General features: G+C 51.6%; 2 protein-coding genes across 2 annotated transcripts in view; both read right to left on the bottom strand.

The window, feature by feature from the left end:
• MLH1 (mutL homolog 1) overlaps positions 1-6,897 on the bottom strand; it is a 373,421-nt gene extending 366,524 nt beyond the window's left edge. The window contains exon 1 of the mRNA XM_086967291.1: positions 6,749-6,897. Within this exon, the coding sequence (XP_086823417.1) occupies positions 6,749-6,864 (116 nt within the window). The 5' untranslated portion in view covers positions 6,865-6,897. The remainder of the gene's footprint in view (positions 1-6,748) is intronic.
• The window catches only part of LOC147722268 (uncharacterized), an 83,672-nt gene extending 65,615 nt beyond the window's left edge, over positions 1-18,057 (bottom strand). Inside the window, exon 1 of the mRNA XM_086964758.1 lies at positions 13,057-18,057. Within this exon, the coding sequence (XP_086820884.1) occupies positions 13,627-18,024 (4,398 nt within the window). The 5' untranslated portion in view covers positions 18,025-18,057 and the 3' untranslated portion in view covers positions 13,057-13,626. The remainder of the gene's footprint in view (positions 1-13,056) is intronic.
• Positions 18,058-24,580: the final 6,523 nt, after the last annotated feature.

Raw genomic sequence — 24,580 nt, 5'->3', positions numbered from 1 at the left:
GTCCAAACTGGGATGGCATGGTGGGCAAAAAAACAATTGATCGGGATGTGGCCCGAGCAATTGCCAGTGGCCAAGAATAATTCAAGCATTCCATCCATCACCTTGTTATTTTTGCATTTACTGCCCTAAGTGCGCCGGGTATGCCCAGACATGGATCCTGGGCTCACTGTGCCACTGGATTCAAGCTAGCAAGGTGATACCCCGAAACATGTCCCATGAGGCTTGTTTACGGTCCAGGGAGGACCTGGCCTAGCAGTTCGGACTGGGCTGTTCCCATGATGAGCAGGGTCAAAACTGATTTGCATATGGCTTGGTCCAAACTGGGCTGGCATGGTGGAGAAAAAAATATGGATAGGGATGCGTCCCAAGCGATTGCCAGTGGAGGAGATTAATTTAAGCATTCCATCCATCACCGTTTTTGCTTAGTGCCCATAAAGACAGGGTACATTGTATTTGAAAGTAGGATATGCAAAAAATGTATGTTCCATATGCCCTTAAAATGAAAACACCTAAAAACTATTTTCAATGTAGCAAGACTGACTGCTTCCATAGAGAAACATTGGATTGCATTAGAATATTTTATAAAGGAAATTACGGGTTGGTAACAGCTAGAACAATATTTCAAGAACTTTTTTTTAACAGGTAGACAAAATTCAAAGTAATGGTAAAGTAGAACGGTATCCAACTATTAAGGAAAAGGTATTTTAGAAAAATCACATTTTCTCTAGCCTCTAAGACCTTTCTGTAAGTATTCCAACTGTTAACTGACAGCTGATAGCTCCCCATGTAGTGAAGGTGTGAATTGCTCCCCGGACAGGGACAAATGAAGATGGATGTGGGGAGGTTTGTTTTTTTAGGTCTCGCCTGTCGATGCGCATGCGCATCGAGCAAGGCGAGAGTATTGGGACTTATCCACTCTTTATCTACACTGCAAGGAATCGTGGCGATTCCTTGCAGTGCCCGTGACTTTTAAGCTCAATGCGCATGCGCATTGAGCTTAAAAGCGCGTGCACGTCCGTCTTTGTTTACCCGCTCCGCCCCCTCCCCTTCCCGCCGTGTCGCATTTCTCCTCCCCCCTCCCCTCTCTTCCCTCCGGCTTGTTTGTTTATTTGACCCGCTCCGCCCCCTCCCCTTCCCGCCGTGTCGCATTTCTCCTCCCCCCTCCCCTCTCTTCCCTCCGTCTTGTTTTTTGTTGTTTATTTTTTATTTTTATAATGTTTGCTTTTCTTCCTGTCTTATGCCTTGTTATATAGCGCGAACTCGATCCGAAGGTATCCGAGCGGGCTTTACCTGAGCACCGGTTGCATTGCAGACCGACACATTCAATTTTAGGCACAGGGGAGATTAAATGTTTTGCCCCGAATCAAAGGATGAATAAGCCTCCTTCCTGCCAGACTAGAACCTAGTTCCCCAGCTTTAATGTTGGCCTCTCTAGCAGTTAGGCCACGTCCTTTGCAGAATGTTAAAACGTGAACATATGGCCGTTATTTTGCTCGGGGTAAGACGGCATCTCTACGTAACAACTGTTATGAAGGTGAAGTAGTAAACAAAGAATTTAGATCGTGCGTAATGACTTTCAAGTTAAAAAGACTTGTACTTGGCACGCAGGTCCAGTTTTAGAATTTCGCACGTAAACGCCAAAAATCTCGACAAAAGAGCAAAACGGACAAGCACAACCCTTGACTCTCTTTTTGATGCCCGACATGCGCAGTGCGTCCTGGAGACGGAAACCTACCTCTCCCGGCAGTCTGCGCGTGGCACATTTTCCCCTCTGACCCCAAGTGACGTGCAACCAAACATCCGGGCTCTCTGCATAGGCCGGAGCGAGGGCTAGAGAGAGGGGAAGATGGCGGTGGTGGCGCTTCCTGCCAATTGGATTAAGAACTGGGAGAAATCTGGCAAAACTGATTTGTAAGTACAGACCGTTCAAGCAGTGGACAGTGTACTGAATGTAGCAGGGAACTGCGACGGGGTAGGGGAGAGTGCTTTTGTTCATTCCTCAGTCGACAACGGTAGCTCGGCGTCAGTTACACGGAATGTTTGTACACTTGCACACGTTCAATATAGTATACATGTGCTTCCAGAGTAGCTTTACCTGCGACCCTGGAAACTTCACCTGTCTCCTTTTGTAGTGGCCATATATGTAGCTAACTCTGAGGTACATTGTTAGATGACTGTCTCCTTTTAAGTTTTGTTTACAAAAAAATAACTAGCATTCTCTAAGGCATTTCAAGCTAGCCTCAAATGCACTTGAATAAGAAAATAAAGGTAGACGCTTTAAGTACATCTGTCAACGATTTGCATGCCCTATCCCAGGTATTTCACCCCAAAGGCTATCTGCCCTACTACATCTCGTAGGTTCTCACGCATTGCCCTCCTTTTCACCCCAGTAGTCTCCCTTTTTAGCCTGAGAGCGCTCTGACACCTTGGGGTAAAGTTCGCGCTATATAAAAACGCATTAAATAAATAAAAAAGAGTCCCACGCGACGCCTTCTTGTCTATAAAGTGGTCATGTTTTTATTACCTTTCACCTCTGAGGTTCCCAAAAGTTTATTTTATTAGATGTTTCTGCATTTCACCACCTTCGATTGGCTTTTTCAACCCCTGTTACTCTTGAGCGGTTTCCAAACGGGGCCGTACCCTTTTCACAGTCATTCATGCTCCTGTCTATTATCTTTCCTAGAGCAACTCTTTTGACCCCCAAACCCCTTATCACTTCCACAGTTCCTGTAGTACACCATCTTTTCCCAGGTACAATATTGCTTCTTTCCTCCGTTAAATCTCACTAATCCGGTCTCCGAAGAATTCTATTTTTTACCAATTTAAGTCCCATTCAACAGACTCACAAGGCGAACATGTGCTAGCCTTCTCTCCTCAGTAGGGTCCAGTTAACTTTCTTTTTGCACTGAATCGTATGGGATTCTCTACTTCTCATCCCTATAGAAATCTTCCCAACCCACAGGCTCCATTCCAGGGAGTTTTCGTGTGACGGGAGGAAGTACTACGTTTATGCATTTATTGTATTTGCGTATATGTAGCATTACCCAAGGATCATCAAAGTGCTACACATACAACAGAGTATGTTGCTCCATGAGATTAGATGAATGCAGTTACCTTTAAAATGAGAACTCATTGCAACGATTGCGTAGGACTGTATTAGATACACAACAAAACAGTGGGGTAAAGTGAAAGAGGTAAAATGTTCTTTCCCGATTGGTAGAAACATCGTGAAGAGGTGGGGATGAAGATCTTTCCTGTAATGTGCCCTCACTCACCCTCACCCTCACCCTCACTCACCCTCACCCTCACTCACCCTCACTCACCCTCACTCACCCTCACTCACCCTCAACCCCTCACCCTCACTCACCCTCAAGCCCTCACTCACCCTCACTCACCCTCACCCACCCTCACTCACCCTCAACCCCTCACCCTCACACAGTGCAATAGGTCTCGGAGCATTTGAGTTAGAGCTTTTAGAAATGTTTATGGCTTTTTTTTTTTGTAATTCTTTAGCATTGGCTACAGGAAACAAAAATGCTAAAGATTTACAAAAAAAAACCATAAACAATTCTAAAAGCACTAACTCTAATGCTGCGAGACCTATTGCATTTCCAATGCTTGTACTTGACAGGACAGCCTGGAAGTTGTGCCCAGGCATATAGTGGGCTTCAAAGGAGGCCTTACCCGGTCACAGGCAAATGTGCAAATTTAGCTCACCCCTAGATCTGCTCCATCTATTGTCCCTCTAGTCAGACTGGCACCAATCTCTGCAGGATGGGAAGCTGCTCCAGGACTGGTTTAGTGACCACAGGGAAGGAAATGCCCATGTCAATAGCCACAACTCTGGGTGGGCACAAGGAGCTCTGACCAGGAGAAGAAAGATTCTGTAACGGTAGAATTAGGGAGACGGGGTACTTTGGGAGTATTTGCAGTAGAGAACACAGATAAGTAAGCAAAAGTTGGTAGTGGCATCCCTGGGAATTTTTACCACATTGGTTAGGGAATGGTCAGGAGTTTCCCCCAACAATGGGCTGGTGCCAGGCATAAATATAGAGTCCACAGTGCCCTCCTAAGATCACTTCCTAGCCTGTGGAAGAACAGAAGACTACTGGACCTGCTGCCCATGACCTAAGATTAGAATTGATCTGCCTCTTGTACTCAGGACTAAGAAGTGGACTCCAAGGGTATTGAGTTTGCTACAGCTCCTACAAACTTCTTCGCCGTAACAGCAAAATTCAGTGGGACCGCTGTTTAAACCATCCAATGACATTGAGCTCTTTTTGGCCACATCCAGCAGCCTTGGCCTGCTAAGGAAATCCAAGCTCCAGTAAGGTATCAATATCCAAAAGTAGAAAGCTTCACTGGACCAAGCCACAGCCTGTATCCAAAGGACGTTGAGGGCTGTTTAGGCACAAAACCTGAACTTCTCGCACTCTGAGCTTTTTCCCCTCACTCAACGTCTTCACCGAGACCACAGACTCCCTGCCATCAAGCCGAACTTCAGCCACAGCCTGCTGCACTGCACAAGTGAAGACTTTTTGCTCTAGAAGAAGCTTCTAAGGTTAAAGGCAACTTTTTGACTGGTCATGGGCAACCTGATGACTGTGGCTGGCACTTAATCCTTTTAGGTATGGCTGATAGATTGAGGCTTCCAATGTGACAAATCTCCATGTGACTTGCTAAATATAGACTGGAGACAAATGTGATGTTGCAAATGCCACAGGCTGTCACAGCACGCATTTATGTGTGTTTGGTCTGACCACTGATTTGGTTAGCTTCCACTGAAAGGGGCAATAGATTTGTAGTGCTGCCTTCTTCAATATGGCTAACTCCTACGAAATATGTGCTGTGCCGTTTTTGCACTTTTCAGAGTGCTTCCTCCAGGGTACTGGTGAGCTACTACCTTAAATAGCATACCGTTCTCATTTCAGACAGCGCTTCCACCATGCCACACATTCCTTTCACAATGCTAGAGTCTGACGTAATATCAAAAAGAAGCGAATTGATGAGAAAGGATGTGTGGAGAAGAAAAAGAGACAAATACTTGAAATGGTTATTTTAAAATGTAAGTAGGAGTGGACTACATTCGGCACACAAAAAAGGCAAAAATAAATTAAAAATACAAAACCTCAAATCTGCAGTACTTATATGAAATGCATTAGTACAGGGCTTTAAGTGGGCTGGGTCCCTCCAGATCTAAAACCCAGTAAGAGTTTAAAAACGGGACACTAAAACAAATCCCTACCAGTCTCTATGTTCATGGCCTTACAGTTACTGCCAAATAACACTGATCGATTTCTGAACAATGAATGTAAATACCGTTAATGTAGTCTATGTAAGTGATGTAGCTTGTATTTATATATTTCACAAGGTTTACGTAATTTAGACTTCCCCAAGAATGTTAGCTATTTCCAGGATGTTGCGTCTCTGTGTTTTTTTCACGCAGCACATGACTCCTGTGTAGTTCATACGCTGAACTGAGTCGGCCTCAGGTGTTTATAGTAGCATATACGCAAGGCCTGGAGTAGAAGCTACAGGAGTGCAAGGTTCTCAAAGTGCCTGTCAGTGGGTCAAAAAGGTGTTCAGAATACAGTGCCATTCAATGTTTGGCCTCTCTGTAGAGCACACAAAGCAATGGCCATGTATGCCAGGTGCAATTGTGATGCGGTGTGAAGGAAGCACGCAATTGTCAAAATATTGACAAGGTGGAAGCGAAATAAAAAATGCATACATGTCCAACAGTAAATACATCAGGAGTGATTGGACACTCTGAAGACCGTTAACTCTTCCACAGGTCTCAGTAACGTTTAATTCACAGTCTCACGAACCCAGAATTGAAACAGTTTCAATATTATTTACAACAAAGCCACTTGCTACTCATTTATCTTACACAGCTAACAGCCATTGACAAAGCCAATAGTCGGTTGCTGTGTTATATTTAATGCAACAACAAGGCAATCAAAGACAGCTCAGAGGAACCAAAATACCGGTGTAGGCCAGGGGCACATTATAGGAATCACAGAACGTTTGTTTATTTGCGGAAGCCACGCCCCTTATAGAACACCCTCCTCTCACACACGCATACTTTTTTCATCCCGCTTAAAGCCCTGCATTAGTGGGATTTCAAACAAACATATATGTTCCTGGTGAGGTGCTTTAATTTTGATTAGGAGCTAAAAACGCCCTTTGTCGAAGTTGATTTGTAGACATTATTTCTATTGACTGAACTGGTGCCATAATCCTACTATTGTCATCACACACTGCATACGAGTTGTGACTGTCAGAAGCGGTGTAAAGGTTTGTAAGTGTATGTAAACAATAGTTGTAGAATAATACTAAAATGTTGCCCCATTAATTCAGTAGGTAGTTTTCATGAGCACTTCCCATTCACATATTTTAATAGTAGGTGCCTGCTTCGAGAGAAAACACGTTAGCTTCATCGCGGCCAACATCTACACGTATAAAACGATTAACAAATTTCCACAGGACCTACAGGTCCCCACTTCCAGGGGCCAAGATAAGTATCCAACTTGAACTTTCCACGTACACATAGCATTAGCTCAATGCGATTTAGGACGCACGCACACGCGCGCATTGCAAAATCCAGCCACAATGATCATGTGTCCATATTCTGACAGGAACACAGAAAAAAAATCACCCCCACCCACATGCAGCTCGTGTATTGCAATTGGATCTATACGGCCCCTCCAAGGATTGCCTTGACCCACAACTCCCCACATTCTCGCACCAGTTCTCCAGCATCTCCTTAATGGCGTTGGCTGGTCTCTGGATCACTTCTCCAGCGGCGATGCGGTTCACCACTGTCTCATCCAGCCGTCGGATAACCCCAGCCGTGAGTGCCATGGCCCCGTAGAGCACAACGAGAAGGGCTCGCCTGCTAACCGCCTGACAGCGACAGCACAAGCCTTTCACCAGCGCGGGATGTATACAGCGACGTCACTACCAATGGTACAACGCCATTGGATAGAAAGAGGAAACACAAAAAAGAGGTGTGGACTATCGCTGTCAAGTGCAGCCTATTTAGGTAGACATAAAAAAGGGACCAACGGTTCTTCGAGCCATATACTAGAAGTTGAAAACAAGCACTGGCATAGCCAATAGGTCTCGCTCTTTGGGCCTTATTAAGTGTTTAGCCAGAGCTATTGGCTTTACCAATGTATTTAAGCTATGCTTTAGAGCCCCGTGGGTGGTGTGCACCATGTTGAAAAGTTATCATAAAAAAGTGTTACAAGCATTTTTGTTACTATATTATACGCATACATTACCAATAAACTCGATTCAGGGGACATTGCCTCTACTTCAACAGAAGGCAATGGGGGAAATATTATTATTATTATTATTAAATACATTCTTCCGATTATTTTATTCTCAAATTTTGGCATGTATGTATATATAACCAATAAGATATTATTGTGTAGGTGAGACCTAAAAAATGAAGTGCTGCATTTTTTTCAAAGCCTGCAAACAGATAAAAAATTACTAAAAATACAGCAACATGGGCTGCTGCACAGTGGAAGGCCCTTCCCAAAGGTTGACTGGTCACCTTTCAGTAGTTTATTGCTGTATTTGAATGTTAAAGAGTTAGAGTTACTAATAGGGTGACACCTTTGATATAACAGCATTAACATGAGTGAAAATGACAACATAATGTAGTAATACTGTTACAAAATCTGCCGTAAAATTTGCATCTTCTTGCTGTATAATTGTGTTAATTCTGCCACATAATTTGGTCCGCTCAAGCCAGAGAATTCCAGGGGACCTGGGTATAACAAAATACCACTGCAATTATGAGAGTATGCTACTGCAGTAGTTTCTAAAAAAATAATGGATAAACCCCACTTGGCACATAGCACCTGCCTTATCATTTGCAGTAACCCATTCTAACCGACGGTATTTATATTTTGGCGACGGGATATCCGTCACTGTTGTGACGGAGTAACCCATCTGTCAAGATCTAAATCAGGCCCTATGTCTTAAAATCACACAGATTTCCAAAATAGTAAAAAAGAGAGGAAGATAGCACCCAAATCTCAAATCCTTTTAACAGAAGTAACAGCCAATAGACAAGCTACTTTCAATATAAAACATTTAAGTTCAACTGATGGTAACAGTTCAAGGGAGAACCCTGAAAAACCATTAACAGTAAAGGAACATCCCAGAGAGGAACTTAAGGTCTTTTAGAGGATCTAAAAATCTAAAACTCTAATAGTCTGAATAGCAAGAGATTATCCTTTCCAGAACCTCCCCAGTGTTCCCAGAAAGCTTGGATAGAAGACCATTGACATTTTAAGATAGATACTGCAAAATGTGTACAGAAACCATCTAGTACGAATTGGAGCAGCGAGGAAATTGCACAAGCCAAGGGGGAAAGACAAAAAGGATTAACAGCATCATTGAAAAATCCCTCAATTTGCTACAAATAAGTTCTAAAAGTAGCAGGGAGGGGGCGTGGCCAAGATGGCGGGCTGAGAGGACGCACTTGCCGAGAGCTCCCGAGCCCCTGAAATCCTGCACCGCTTTCATCCGCTGATTCCCCCCGGATCGAGCGGTAACCGCGCCTGGTGACCCCCGTGGTGGTGTAGAGCAGTCGGCGAGCCCCAGGTGTCCCGCCACGGTGGTGATTCCGGCCGGAGCCGGCTGAGACAGTGCCCGCTGATCGGCTTGTGCGTAGCCAGAGAGCCGCGAGACCTCCAGGCTTGGGGGTCCCGGCGGAGTGATCCAGCGACTGCGAGTGGCCTGCCGGAGTGCCGGCGCTGCAGCGACCGAGTGGTGCCGAGGCGGACTTCGCCGGTGGAGCGGAACCGAGCGGAGAGGACGACGGAGGCGTAGCCGGCCTACGTCTGCTACGCAAGTCCGGGGCTCGAGAACGCCTGCTTCGCGCGGCTGCTCCGGCCCAACCCTGGCCGTGGCAGAGTAGCGTCGCGCCTCCGGAGTATTTGCACGTCCAGGCGAACCGGCCCTGGTTGGCTCTCGCCCCGCGAGCCTGCCCTTCGACGGTGTGTATCGCAACTGGACCCGTGGCGGAGGTAGGCCTCGTTCCCTGGGCGTTGGCCCATTGTCTGTACTGGGCGGCCATTTTGGGGACCTCGGACCGGCCGCCCGGCCTTGATCGGGGCCTCTGTGTTGCGGCGCTTCCTTACCGCTGACTGGGTGCCCGGCTGGCTCCCGCTACTCGGCTGTCCTGACCTCAGGCGCCTCTTCACTAAACTGAGGCCGTCGGTGCCTCCCGCCCCGCCAAGATGTCGAACGCCCGGGGTCAGAGGAGAGGCGACTGAACTTTGCCGGACATGCTGGGACGCGGTGCCCTGCGCAGCGGGGGGAGCCAAGCCGCCCGAGCTCCCCGGCCCCTTCCAGAGGCGCTGAAGGCGGAGAGCCCCCGGTGACTCGATCGTTCCTGGAGTCGTTGTTTAGCTCCTTGAGGGAGGACTTTCAGACTTTGAAGCAAGAGGTGGCCGGAGAGGTCCGGGAGGTCCGGAGAGAGGTGGACTCCCTGGGGGAGCGAGTCAACACTGTGGAGGAGGCTGGTCATTCCAGAGATGAAGAGATCAACCACTTGCAGCAGGAGGTTCTGAGGCTGCGGGAGCAACAGATTGAGCTGCAGGCCCACGCCGAGGACCACGAAAATCGGTCCAGGCGGAACAATATCAGGGTCCGGGGCGTCCCATCCAACGAGGAGGGTGACGACGTGACCGCCTACTTGAAGGCCCTCTTCCGTGCAATCCTGGGGGAGTCAGAGGACTTTCAAGTCCGCATCGACAGGGCGCACAGGGTGGGCCGCCCTCGCAGAGCCACGGCGCCCCCCCCGGACATTCTGGCCTTTCTACTGGACTTCCCCCTGAAGGAGCGGATTCTCCGCGAGGCGCGGAGGCAGCAGCCTTTCCGCTACAGAGACCACCCGGTGGCCCTTTATCAAGACTTGTCCACGGTCACGCTGCAGTAGAGGAAGTCTTTTAAAATTGCCACGGATTTCCTCCGGGAGCATGAAACGCAATACTCTTGGGGGCACCCCTTCCGCTTGATCTTCCGGTGGAACGGGATAGTGCACCAGCTCCGGTCCCTCCAGGATGTCTGCGCAGTATTGGGGATCACGGCTTCGGATACAGACACCCCGGCGCCGCGCCGCAGACGAAGCACTCGAGATGGTTGGCAGCAGAACGGGGAGAGACGCTCCCCGCCACCGGAGCGGCCTGACTCGCCCACGATTCGGGTGGACATGTCGAGCGCCATCCAGGAGGCCTCCAGAGCAACGGCGAACAGTGATGTGGCCATGACGGCCTGAACTTACTCCGGGGGGAGTCTACATTAGCCTTTCATCACTGCAGGTGCGGGAGTTCTGGGGGTAGGGAGGGACGGGAGTGCTGGAGGTGGTGGCTGGACGTCCACTAGATCGACTTTCCACGGCCTTGTCCGATAAGGACCGGACTGGGACAATGACTTATTTGAATGGCTTGAGAAGTGGGGGGTGGGAATGGGAGTTGCAGGGGAATGTTTTGAGTTGGGGGGTATGTTGGGGGGCTGGGAGTTGGGAGCAGTGTGGAGCTGGGAGTGCGAAGTTCCGGGGGAAGGGGGGGGGTCCATTTCGTTGGGGAGTTTTGGGGTTTGGGGACTGTACTGTGCCGTAGGGATGTTTGCTTACGCTGTGTGCTGAGGTTTCTTGATGTGGCCTCTGTCTTTCGCCCACTGGGCCTTGCCCACCTTTATGTGCGTTTCTGGGGTTCTCTTCCTTGATGGCTCTTAAGGTAGTTACTCTGAATGTGAAAGGGCTGAATAACCCGGTTAAAAGGCGAGCCGTCCTGTCTCTGTTGGAGAATTCTCAGGCCGACATCTGCCTACTGCAGGAAACCCATCTGCTAGCCAAGGATTGTCCCAGAATGCGTACCCCCAAGTTCCCCACGCAGCTCTTTTCCTCCAGTGCATCTAAAACGGCAGGTGTGGCACTTCTGTTCTCTAGGGGGTTCAGGGGGGAGGTCTTGCAAAAGGTAGCGGAACAGAAAGGTAGACTTCTGGCGTACAGGATCAAGGTGGGGAGCTTGGTGATGACTGTAGGCTCCATATACGGCCCCAATGACCATCAAGACCAATTTTTGCACAGGGCATTGGAAGATGTGGCGTCCACCTCTGATAGGCACATAGTGCTCGGGGGAGATTTGAATTTGGTCTTTGATGCGGCTCTGGACAGGTCTGTGCAACGGCGCCACCAGTTGGGAGAGCTTTCGGGCTCGGTTCGTACCCGACTGGAGGAGCTTGATTTGCACGACATGTGGCGCCGCCTCCACCCCGCGACCAGCGCGTACTCCTATTTCTCTCATGCACACAAGTCCTACGCGAGACTGGATCATCTACTAGTGACAGGCCCGATGCTCGCACTAGCCTCGAATGCCGACATGGGGGTCCTCTCTCTCTCCGACCATGCGCCGGTGGAGGGTACCTTCAGTATACCCCCGGTGGCTCATCCGAGAGGGGTTTGGCGTCTCCGGGACACATTACTGCACAGGCGTTCGACGGTGCAACAGATCCGCGCGGCCATTACGGACTTCCAGCGCGTCAACGACAACGACGACACCTCCCGCACGACGCAATGGGCTGCCCTGAAGGCTGTGCTCCGGGGCGAATTTATAGCTATCTCCTCGGCGGAGAACAAGGATCGCCAGCTCAAGAGGGACGAGCTCACCCGGCAGGTGAGGGAGCTGGAACAGGTACATCACAGAACGGGCTCCCCCAGAGTCTGGAGGCAACTGAAGGCCGCCGGGAAACTCTTGTCTGCTCTTGACACTGACCGGGCGGAGTACGCAGTGCTTCGCCTGAAGCACAAGTATTACACCGGTGGCGACAGGTGTGGCCGGCTCTTGGCACACAAGCTCAGGGTGCAACATCAGCAGCACCGAGTGAAAGAGCTGGTTACTCCTACCGGAGGGTCAGTCACGGAAGACGAGCAGATTGCGGACGTTTTCCGCAACTTCTACGCTGACCTGTACACTTGCGAGCCCCCCTCCGCCCGAGCGGAGGACTATCTGGATTCGGTGCCGCTCCCGTCGTTGACGCCAGATCAGGGTCAGTATCTGGAGCGGGAGATTCGTATCGAGGAGGTGGTTACGGCGATCTCCCGGCTTAAGGCGGGTAAGGCCCCGGGACCGGATGGCTTCATCCCTCTTTTTTATAAGACCTTCTGTCAGGAGCTGGCGCCTCTATTGACCCGCCTCTTCAATACATTCTCGGAGCCGGGTGCCATTCCCCCCGAATTTCTCCAGGCCACGGTCTCCGTGATCCCGAAACCGGGCAAGGACCGAACTGCCTGCGGGTCCTACCGCCCTATCTCGCTACTGAACACGGACCTGAAGGTTTTCACTAGCATACTGGCTGCACGTTTGGCACTCCATCTCCCGGGCATGGTCGACTCGGATCAAGCCGGCTTCGTGCCAGGTAGGCAGACAGTGGACAACACGAAGAGGGTGACTCATATTCTTGAGAAGGCCTCCAGGATTCCCGGGGAACGCATGCTCCTCTCCATAGACGCGGAGAAGGCTTTTGACAGGGTGCATTGGCCCTACCTAGAGAAGGTCCTGAGCAAGTTCGGGGTCGGCGAGAAGTTCCGGCACCTGATCTTCAACTGCTACCGGTTTCCGTCCGCGGTGGTCCGGGTGAATGGGGGCAGCTCCCGACCCTTTCCTATAGAACGTGGTACGCGACAGGGATGCCCACTGTCCCCTCTGCTCTTTGCTCTTTATATGGAGCCGTTTGCACAAAGGGTCCGACATAACCCTGATATCATAGGGGTCAGGATGGGGGAGTTTCACCATGCGATTAGCCTCTATGCGGATGACGTCATTTTGACGCTCGACGACCCACGGAGGTCACTGCCTGCATGTGTCGCGGAACTGGACCTCTTTGCCGCGGTGGCGGGCTTCAAGGTGAACCTCGGGAAATCTGCTGCCCTCGATATCTCGCTGACTACCGCCACCAGAGCTGACTTGCAGAGGCTTTTCCCTTTGAGCTGGTCGGGGGACCGGATTCCGTATCTGGGGATCCTCTTGGCACCCTGTGAGGGTGGGTGTACAGCGGGCCGGAAAAGCAAGCGAGGAGGCCGTATATAGTGTGCTATAGTAGGGGTTTATTTCAAAGTCACAGGGTAGAACACAAGGAGAACAAAAGAGGAAGTCCGGGTCTTGGTCCACTCCGGGTCGGCGCTGCCGCTTGCGGTCTTCGGCGGGTCCAACGGCGGCTCCAGCGATGGGGAGGATCCACGGAGGGCAGGGAGCAAAAAGAGAAACAAAAGGGACCGTTAGTCCTATCCTAGTCGTAGGATCTCTGCTGCAGTCACCGTCACCCGGGTGTGTGGGGAAGGACCAGAAAACGAGGCAGTGAGGTAAGGAAGGGACCGGGAGGAAGGAACAAGGGGTAGGGGGAAGAAAAGGGTGCTTGGTCAGGACGTGAAGAGGGGGGGGGCGGTTCGAAGAGTGCCGTGCTATACAAGTATAATACAGTGCAGGGGGACGTGATTCTAAAGAGAAGGGGAGATTTACAGGGACTATATACAGGGAACTCCTAGTGAGTTGAATTAGTGAGGTTAAAGGCACTCACGTGGTCCGCCGTAACTCTCCCGTTGAGTTACGGCCGCTCTACAGCCACCTCCTGTGGACTCCACCACTCTTCGGTCCACACGTCTGCTTCAGCCGTCTGCTCTCCGTCTCCTCCGTCTTCACCGTCGCATCCACCAGTCCGAGGTTCCTGCCACAAATCTCCGACAACTTGCACTTCCGGGCTCTCCTTTTTATCGGGTGCTGTCGCTGCCATAGGGGCGGGGCTTCCGGAGTCCGCGATATTTAAGGCTGTCCGGCCCGATGTTCTGGTTGGTCCCTGTGGGGAAAAGAAGCGGTTGATTCTCTGGCGTTTCGCTGGCGTCTCAGGTCGAGTCCTTACGGTGGTAGTATGAGGCCGGGGATACAGTCCCGGGGGGGGCGAAGGAGGTGAGTTCGGGGAAGGGTGGAGTACTGGTCGGGTTGGTCGGGATGCGGTCTCACATCCCCTTTCCCTAGCTGTCCTTCCTGTAGGGGAGGGAGACGCCGGGTATCGTGATAGGAAATCCGCATTGCCCTGTTCGGACCCCTTCCTATGCTTGGTGGTAAAACGGAAGGGCTGTAGGGAGAGGAACCATCTGAGGACCCTGTCATTCTGACCTTTATTCCGGGCCATCCACTCCAGAGGGGCGTGATCCGTGTAGAGGACAAAGTCTCTGCCCTCCAGATAATAGCGGAGATGGTCCACCGCCCACTTGATGGCCAGGGCTTCCTTCTCCACCACAGCGTAGTGTTTTTCTCGAGGGAACAACTTGCGGCTGACATATAGAATAGGCCTTTCTTCACCTTGGGAATCCTTTTGGGATAATACTGCCCCTAACCCATGGTCGGAGGCATCCGTTTGTAGGATAAAAGGTCTGGAGTAGTCGGGGGGTATCAGGACAGGGCTGGAGGTCAAGGCTTCCTTCAAGTCCATAAAGGCTTGCCAGGCTTCGGGAGAGGGATTCCGTAGCTTCTCCTCGGATCGGTTAGCTTTCGTCAGCAGATCCGTCAGGGCTGCGGCTCTCTGGGAGAAGTTTGGCACGAAGCGTCGATAATATCCGAGAAGCCCGAGGAAGGCTCGGAGGTCCTTTTTAGTGTGGGGGAAGGGAAGGGACCGAATGGCAGCTGTTTTGCTTTCTTGAGGTCGGATTACCCCGTCGCCCAGAAGGTACCCCAGGTATTTAACCGTTTTCGCCGCCAAGGTTGTTTTGGCGGGGTTGATGGCGAACCCAAAGGATCCTAGGGAGGAGACAACGTCAAATAGATGTTTCAAGTGTTGGGGCCAGCTGTCACTGAAGATGATGATGTCATCCAAATACGCGCCAGCATACTGGGCGTGGGGTCTCAGGACGCGGTTCATTGCGCGCTGAAAGGTGGCGGGGGCCCCGTGTAGACCAAAGGGCATAACCAGAAACTGGAACAACCCCTCAGGGGTAGAAAAGGCGGTCTTCTTTTTATCCTGTTCCCTGAGGGGTATTTGCCAATACCCTTTGCATAGATCCAGGGTCGATATGTACTTTGCTTTGCCTATCCTTTCGATCATTTCATCGACCCTGGGTAAGGGGTAGCTGTCAAAGGTAGAGACTTTGTTGACCTCCCTAAAGTCTATACAAAACCGGACCGATCCATCCGGTTTGGGCACAAGGACGATGGGTGAATTCCAGTCACTCACTGAGGGTTCTATGATTCCCATCTTCTGCATGTCGGCTATCTCTTGTCTGATGACCTCTCGGCGTGCCTCGGGAAGTCTATAGGGCCTTAAGCGTACTATTTTTCCTGGTGTGGTTTCTATGGCATGCTCTGTGATGCTGGTTCGACCAGGTGAGGAGGAAAAGACCGTTTTCAGGGGGGCCAGATACTCCCGTAATTCCTGGGTTTGTGTTGGAGTCAATTCTGGATCAACACAGGTGTCAAAAGAGAGGAGTTGGCGATCGGGTTTTCCATATAGCACGGGACGGGGTCCTTCCCACTTTTTCAGTAGGTTCACGTGGTATATCTGGGAGGTTCCACGGTTAGGGTCTATCTCAACCTCGTAGGTAACCGGGGTTACCCGTCTGAGGATGGTATAAGGCCCTTGCCACTGTCCAAGGAGCTTTTGGTCCGATGAGGGCATCATGAGGAGCACTAAGTCGTTGACAGCCAACTCACGGGGTCTGGTGCCTTTATCATACTGCTTTTTTTGGTTTTCTTGAGCACTCTCGAGATTCCGTCTCACTATGTCTCGCATCATCGAGAGGTGTGTCTTCAAGTTCTCCAGGTATTCCGGGAGCGGACGAGTGCGATCTGGTTCGGCCTCCCAGGCCTCTTGGGCCATGTCCAGCAGGGTACGCGGGGGACGACCATATAGTAACTCGTATGGTGAGTAGCCGGTGCTGCTCTGGGGCTTGCAGCGGATGGCGAAGAGGGCCAAGGGTAGCATGTCCTCCCACCTTTTGGCTTCGAGGCCCAAGAGTTTCTTGAGGGTCTGCTTGAGGGTGGCGTTGTACCGCTCCACCAACCCGTCCGTTTGCGGATGATAGGCCGAAGTACGGATTTGTTTTATCCCCAGTTCCGCGCACACTTGCTTCATTAAGGCCGAAACGAAAGGTGTGCCCTGATCGGTCAGGATTTCCCGGGGAAACCCCACCCGGGAAAACAGGGAGATCAGGGCTTTGGCTATCGTTTGGGTAGTGGGTTGTCTCAGGGGTATGGCTTCAGGAAAGCGGGTGGCGTAGTCGACTACGACCAGGGCATAGCGACAGCCGCTACGGGAGGGCAAGAGTGGTCCTATGATGTCCATCCCTATTCGACTAAAAGGGACGTCTATGAGAGGAAGGGGTTGCAACGGCACTCTGGGAGGTCTGTGTCGGCTGTTTTTCTGGCATACAATGCATTCCCGACAATAGTTTTTGATTTTCTGGTACACCCCGGGCCAAAAGAATTTCTCTAAAATGGTTTGACTGGTCTTTTCGTCGCCAAAGTGACCCCCCAGAAGGTGGCTGTGGGCAAGAAAGAGGACTTTGTCCTGGAAGGGAGCCGGGATAAGCAACTGGGCGTTCTGCTGGGGCCCACCTTTTCTGTACAGCAACCCGTTTTTCTTAAAGAAATAGGGACCTACTTGCAAAGGGTCTTCGTGTTCGAGCGCCCTTCCCCACGCTTCCTGCAGAAGGGGATCTTCTTGTTGGGCCGCTCGGAATTCCCTATTCGTCTGCCACGGATGGTCATCAGTAAGCACGGGATACGCTTTGACGTATTCTTTCCTTTCTTGTCTCTTCTGGCTTCTGGTTTTCGGGGTTTTCGGAATCGTTGCGGGGTGGTTTTGGCCTGAATAAGGAGCGTCCTTCCACCACTGAGACAAGGAGTTCGAGGTGTCCTGAAGAAGCGTAGGCAGCCCCGGATAGTCACTCCCCAGAATGGCTTGTTCGGGGAGAGCGGGAACCAGACCAATGGTGAGGGAGGAGCCGGGGTCATGCTGGTGTTGGACACACACCCGAGTAGTGGGGTATTGTTTGGTGTCCCCATGGACGCACTGAATGGCAACCATCCCGGTAGGATTGACTGGATGTGCCAGATCTTGAGGTCTCAGGACGCTTTGTCGGCAGCCACTATCGGCAAGGGCCATGACTCGTTGGCCGTTGATGGAGACCGGATAATGAAAGGCTGGGGGTGTGGTGCCCGGAGGGTTGCATAGATAGTTCCTTACAAGTCCGACCTCCATAGGCTCTTCCTTTTGCGGGCACATCCGGGCAATGTGACCGTAGCCACCACAGGCATAACACTGGGGTCCTGGGTTAGGGGGGCGGAACACAACCGGGGAGGAAAACAGGGGTGTGGGTTCCGGTCTTCGGGGTAGAAGGGGTCGGAGAGGGCGCGATGTACCAGCATTCGAGGCTCGCTGCGGATGTTCCTCCTTGCCCCGCTGGAGTTCCTGGGCCCGGCTGAAGGCGGAGGCTATCTCAATGGCTGTTTCTAGGGTGAGTCTGGAGTGTTGTCTCACCCAGCGCTGTGTGGCAGGATGTAAAGAGTTCAGGAACTGTTCCAAATAGATTTTCTCAAGTATCTGGTCTTTTGTTGAGTTTTCTGGCCTGAGCCACCGGTTTGCAAGATCCTTGATTCGGAACGAGAGGGCCCGGGGATTCTCTTGCGGCCTCTCTTTGGCTTGGCGTAGTTTTAGTCTATACGTGTCGTCGTCGATCCCAAGCCTTTCCAACACGCACCTTTTGATATCGGCATACGGGGTGGTGCCCTGTATGTTGGCCTGCTGGTATGCGGCTTGTAGATCGCCAGTGAGAAGGGGTCCTAAGTATTGCCCCCAGCGGTCCTCTGGCCAGTTGGCTGCTTGGGCAAGTCGTTCAAAGTTAGTAAAGAAGTAGTCCGGGTCTTCCCCCGGGACGTACTTCTGCAGCACCACCGAAGGAAGGGAGGCTAGGGGTCTCTGCTGACCCAGGGCCGTTGTTAGCTTCTCCATACTCTCTCCGTGGGCGGTCCCTTGACCCTTCAAGACGTCATGGAGTTGGCCCCTATCGTCCTCGGCCGTCTTGAGGAACTGCTCCATCAACTTGGCAAACTGCTCCTGGGAATCCGCCATCTTCTTCATAACGGCCTCCATGCTTCCGGCAGATCCCACTTCTGACACCAAATGTGAGGGTGGGTGTACAGCGGGCCGGAAAAGCAAGCGAGGAGGCCGTATATAGTGTGCTATAGTAGGGGTTTATTTCAAAGTCACAGGGTAGAACACAAGGAGAACAAAAGAGGAAGTCCGGGTCTTGGTCCACTCCGGGTCGGCGCTGCCGCTTGCGGTCTTCGGCGGGTCCAACGGCGGCTCCAGCGATGGGGAGGATCCACGGAGGGCAGGGAGCAAAAAGAGAAACAAAAGGGACCGTTAGTCCTATCCTAGTCGTAGGATCTCTGCTGCAGTCACCGTCACCCGGGTGTGTGGGGAAGGACCAGAAAACGAGGCAGTGAGGTAAGGAAGGGACCGGGAGGAAGGAACAAGGGGTAGGGGGAAGAAAAGGGTGCTTGGTCAGGACGTGAAGAGGGGGGGGGCGGTTCGAAGAGTGCCGTGCTATACAAGTATAATACAGTGCAGGGGGACGTGATTCTAAAGAGAAGGGGAGATTTACAGGGACTATATACAGGGAACTCCTAGTGAGTTGAATTAGTGAGGTTAAAGGCACTCACGTGGTCCGCCGTAACTCTCCCGTTGAGTTACGGCCGCTCTACAGCCACCTCCTGTGGACTCCACCACTCTTCGGTCCACACGTCTGCTTCAGCCGTCTGCTCTCCGTCTCCTCCGTCTTCACCGTCGCATCCACCAGTCCGAGGTTCCTGCCACAAATCTCCGACAACTTGCACTTCCGGGCTCTCCTTTTTATCGGGTGCTGTCGCTGCCATAGGGGCGGGGCTTCCGGAGTCCGCGATATTTAAGGCTGTCCGGCCCGATGTTCTGGTTGGTCCCTGTGGGGAAAAGAAGCGGTTGATTCTCTGGCGTTTCGCTGGCGTCTCAGGTCGAGTCCTTACGGTGGTAGTATGAGGCCGGGGATACAGTCCCGGGGGGGGCGAAGGAGGTGAGTTCGGGGAAGGGTGGAGTACTGGTCGGGTTGGTCGGGATGCGGTCTCACACACCCTCACTCCCCGCGATGGTCACGGCCAATTACACGGCTTTGAGCACGAAAATCAGAGAGGAATTGGCCCGGTGGGATAAGGGCACGCTATCGCTGCTGGGCAGGGTGGCCGCAGTAAAGATGACCCTTCTACCTCAGGTACTATACCTGTTTAGGGTGCTCCCGCTACAGCCCCCCACAGGATGGCTCGCGGAGACTCAATCGGCCATTGCACGTTTTGTGTGGCAGGGCCGTAGGCCTCAAATCAAATGGACCATAGCCATGCTGGCGCCTGAATCTGGGGGACTGGGGATACCAGATTTGCAGAAGTATTTCCAGGCCGCCCAACTGCGCTATTTGGTGGAGTGGAGCCGGTGGGAGTCGGATAAACACTGGCTGTTTCAGGACCAGGCGGTAGCGGGCAGGACGCTACAGGAGGTGCCTTTCCTGAGGCGGGCTCATCGGCCCCCTAACCTTTATGCCTCTTTCGTGACGCGGGTCCCGCTTCGGGTGTGGGACTCAGTGGCCACTAGGCATGAACTCACTACCTTTCCCTCTCCCTTCACGCCGCTGATTGGCAATCCGGACTTTGGCCCGGGTATGGAGCCTGGCGCCTACGATTACTGGCGGGCGGCCCGCTGCTGCACTTTGTATCATCTATATGGCCCAGAGGGCGTCATCCCCTTCCAGGACTTGCGTCGGGATTATGGCCTCCCCGAGACGGAACGTATGCGATACATGCAGGCGCGCCACTGGGCGCTACAGCCTCAAGTGCGCGCGACGGCATATCGGGAGATCACGGTGTACGAGCGCTGGCTAGTCACTCGCACGTCAGATGCTAAGCTTATCTCCGATTTGTACAAGATGCTGCAGCCCCCCCCTTTCACATCCACAACCCGGGTAGGGAGCGCTGGGAGCGGGAGCTTGGTCGAGGGCTGAGTCATACACAATGGGACCACATCTCCTACCGGGCACGCCACTCTGCCTATCACACGGGGCTCACGGAGACCTTCACAAAAATTTCAACCTATTAGTATCGCACTCCTGAGAAACTACATGAGATGGATAGATCAATACCGGGGACGTGCTGGCGTAACTGCGGCCAGGATGGCACACTTACTCATATCTTGTGGGACTGTCCCCTTTTGGCTTCTTACTGGGAGGAGGTCCTCAATGAGGTTGACAAATGTTTTGAGATAGAGTTGCCCCGATTTCCTGCCTACGTCCTATTGGGATTGCCGAATGGATTGATGTACCCTCTCAGGTCTAAAAGGGGTAGACAGATTGCGATAGCTTTGGGGTCAGCTGTACAAAACATACTCATACACTGGCGCTCCACCACGCTCCCCACTGTTGTTGGCTGGCTGCATAGATTGTGGCATGTCCTTGGCATGGAGAAATTGTCCTTGGTGGCGGCAGGGGACGTAGATGCCTTTGAGGAGCTGTGGGCGCCTTTCCATACTCTGTGGTGCTCTGAATTCAGGGAAATCACCTGCCCCAGGTATCTCAGACTGTTGCGGCTGACATCGCCGCCGGACCCGCCTGTTTGATTGGTCGGAGCCGGAATCTGGTAGTGGGGGCAATTGATGGGTTGCTACGAGGAGAGACCGAGTGGTCGACGGCACAGTACAGGGGGTGGGATGGGGTGTGGGAGTTGGGGTTGTTGGTTGGGTAGGAAATGGAGTAGGATTGTTTCCCCGCCCCCTTTTCCTTTTTTCCATTTTCCCTTTCCTTCCCTCCCCCCCTTTTTTTTATTTTTTCTTTTGCCTCCAACCACAGGTGCGCAAGCTGTGTTTCCGAGCAGGATGGTGCCCACTGTGGCGACAGAATTGCTTTGATGTATCTAATGTACCGTGCGCACTGATTATGGGGGCACCTGTGGTTTTCTTTTTCATGTACTTTGTTGTTTCCTTCCTTACCCTGCTTCAATAAAATACTTTAAACCTAAAAGTAGCAGGGATTTCTGTAAAATCTGAGATAAATGTTCAGAAATTCCTTTGTTCGGCAGTCCCACCCTTTCAACCTCCACACCAAGAAAGCCTTGCCAGAGAAAAGTATGTATGTGGGATTTTCCAATAAGGTGCTACGCCCATGGACTTTAGAAGCGAAAACCAGAAGCAGCGAGGCCAAAAATGAAGCACTATTATCACCTCTGCTGCTTCTTTCTGAATATTTAAAAGTATATGGGGGGATAAGAGGAAAAGGTGGGAAAGCATACAGGAGTTGAGGAGGCCATGGTAGAGCTGGCGCATCCACTCCCATTGTTCCTGGTACAGGAAAGCGAGAGAAGAACTTCAGTAGTTGAGTGTCTTCTTAAGAAGCAAATACGTCTCAAAGTGTTCCCTCAAACCTTTTGAGAAATTAGGTAGAATACCTGTGGAGAAAGAGGTGTTTAGATGAAGGAAACACCCTGCTGAGTTGGCAAGCTGTTATATCCTCTATCAAGCCAGGTGTCTTGGCCCTTGGACCAAATGTTCTTTTTTTTTATTCTTTCTTCTTTTCTTATTTTAGGAACTATGGGCAACAGAAAGTTCATAATCCCGGCTGCTAGAAAAGCAGGTATTCATGTTTATCTAGAGCAATTGGAGCCATAAAGAGATTATCAGTACTGAAGCAAGAATTGATGCCACATGTTAGAAATGGGAGTCTCTAGTTGGCAGTGGCTTGCACTCTGTCCAAGAAGGGACCCTTCCTTCTAGTCAGCGTAAGGGGATTCCAAAGCAAAGATATTCCCTGCTCACCCCCTTGGTAGCTTAGCACAAACTTATCTCAGAGGCAATGTGTGAAGTATTTGTACATAGCAAACACAAGGAGATGATGGACAGAGAGCAAACACTTTTCAGACACTCATCCCCAGTTGCAGATCTGGGTTGAATCAATCATCGTTCCTTAACTCACTTCGCAACCCCAGTTTGGACCCATCCATATGCAAATCAGTCCTGACCCTGTGCCTCATGGGAACAGTCCTTCCCAAACTGCCAGGGCAAGGCTTCCCTGGACCCGAAACAAGCATCCTGGGACCAAACTGGGGTGGCAAAGTGAGCTAAAGAACGATGATGGATTCCACCCAGATCTGAGGCTGGGGGTGAGTGTCTGAAACGTTTCAGTATTGTATTGTATTGTATTGTAGCATACTTGTATAGCGCAACCTGTCACCACCAAGGGCATCCTGGCGCTTTTGACCCATGATCCAGCGAAAACAGTAGCTCAACCTATCCTGGGAAAGAGGTGAGTTTTCAAAGCCTTTCTAAAGGCTAGAAGATCTTCAAGGCTTCTCAAGGATATTGGCAGAGAGTTCCAGAGTTTGGCCGCCGCTACTCTGAACGAGCGGCCACCCATCCTCACTCTCTGGAAGCGCGGAACTACCAGTAGCCTGGACGACGAGGAGCGTAAAGCTCGAGATGGACAATACCAGGCAAACATTCGCCGCAAAGGAATTGGGCCCAGGCCATGAATAGCCCTGAACACAATACACGCTGCTTTGTAGCGCACTCGCAGATGGACTGGCAGCCAATGAAGTTCTCGCAGCGCTGCCGTAGAAGAGCTATGGTAGGGGCGAGAGAGGGCGAGTTTGGCAGCAATGTTCTGCACCCTTTGCAGCTTGCCCAGATGTGTTACCGGGGCCTCCAGAAGCAGTGCGTTACAATAGTCAAGTCGACTTAGGATGGTACAACGCACTACTTCTGGTCTGGCTTGCTCAGGGAGGAGGGGTAGAACCTTACGCAGCATACGAATCAGCATCATACATGTGGAGGTGGTCTTATTTACATGTAGATCCAGCTGCAGGTTAGGCCCAAAAATAACGCCCAGATTGCGCGCAGATTGTGCGGCTGACACCGTCTCTGAGAAGGACGGAGGCCAAAAGTCAGCTGGGAGATCTCGAGGAACTCGATCGGTGGAGCAGTGCAAGACCTCTGTCTTGGTTCCGTTGAACTGTAACGAGTTCAAACGGAGCCATTCTGCTGTCGCCTGCATGCACCAATGAAAAGTCTCCAGTGTGACTGCATCCTGTCCCTCCAGAGAAAAGACCAGCTGGGTATCATCCGCATAGTTAAATGCGGAGATACCAAAAGATTTAATGAGCTGGACTAGAGGGCGGAGGTAGATATTAAAGAGTATGGGGCTGATGGCTGAGCCCTGGGGTACACCTTGTCCCACTCTCCGCTCCTCTGAACTGAAGGGGGGTAGCGAAACCCGTTGCTGACGGCAGTCCAAGTAGGAGATTAACCAATCCCTAGCTCTGTCTTTGACCCCGCATTCTTCCAGCCTAGAGATCAAGGTGGGATGACTGACCGTGTCGAACACAGCCGACATGTCGAGCAGCACCAAAAATGCTGCCCGACCACTGTCGACTCGCGCCCGCAGGTTGTCTAGCACGGTCACGAGCGCAGATTCCGTCCCATGCGCTGGGCGAAAACCAAATTGCATCTCATCCAAGCAGGTGTTCCCTTCTAAAAAGCCGGACAGAGTGCGGGTGACCAATTTTTCCATGATTTTAACCGGAAAAGGGAGCAGGGAGATTGGCCGGTAGTTAGATAAGCACGCAGGGTCGAGCGTAGGTTTTTTTAAAAGCGGAGATACCACTGCCTTCTTCCAGCAACTCGGTACAATGCCTGTCTCAAATGACTGGCAGCAGATGGCATGCAAGGGCTGGAAGAGATCCTCTTGAAACACCTTCCAGAGTTTTGGAGGAAGAGGATCCAGAGGCGAACCAGATGAAATCGTAAGGGCTAAGTCTCCGAACTCCTTCAGAGAGGGAAGGGGAAAGCTACTCAGCTGGGGTCAACTGGCTTCACTCGCCGGAGCTCCCAAGCTGAGAGCCAGATCCAAGGAAGAAGGAGAGGGACTACTCTGCTGGGGTCGACTGGCCACCGTCACCGGAGCTCCCAAGCAGAGAGCCGGAACCAGAGAAGAAGGAGAGAGACTGGTCGACTGGGGTCGACTGGCCACAATCGCCGGAGCTCCCAGACAGTGAGCCGGATCCAAAGAGGGAAGGGAGGAGCTACTCAACTGGGGTCGACTGGCCACAATCGCCGGAGCTCCCAAGCAGAGAGCCGGATCCAGGACTGGAGAGGAGAAGCTACTCGGCTGGGGTCGACTGGCCACAATCGCCGGAGCTCCCAAGCCGAGGGCCTGATCCAAGAGAGGGGAAGGAGAGCTACTCAGCTGGAGTCGACTGACATCATCTCTTTGTGTTTGCAAAGTATTTGTACATAAGACACACAGTAACACAGTGAGAACACTACAAATGGACACCACACCAGTTTAGAAAAATACCCAATCCTTATCGAATCTAAACAAGACCAGAATGACAAAAATCCAACATACATAACTCAAGATATCACTTTTCAAAGGTTTAAGTCATTCTGTCCATTGAACGCTATGGATGTGTTGAATTTAGCACAAGGGATCTTTGATGCA

Source organism: Lissotriton vulgaris, chromosome 4_1, assembly GCF_964263255.1.
Source record: "Lissotriton vulgaris chromosome 4_1, aLisVul1.2, whole genome shotgun sequence".
In the NCBI taxonomy this organism is placed as follows: Eukaryota; Metazoa; Chordata; class Amphibia; order Caudata; family Salamandridae; genus Lissotriton; species Lissotriton vulgaris.
The sequence above is the reverse complement of the archived record's forward strand: the minus strand, read 5'-3'. Positions and strand labels throughout refer to the sequence as shown.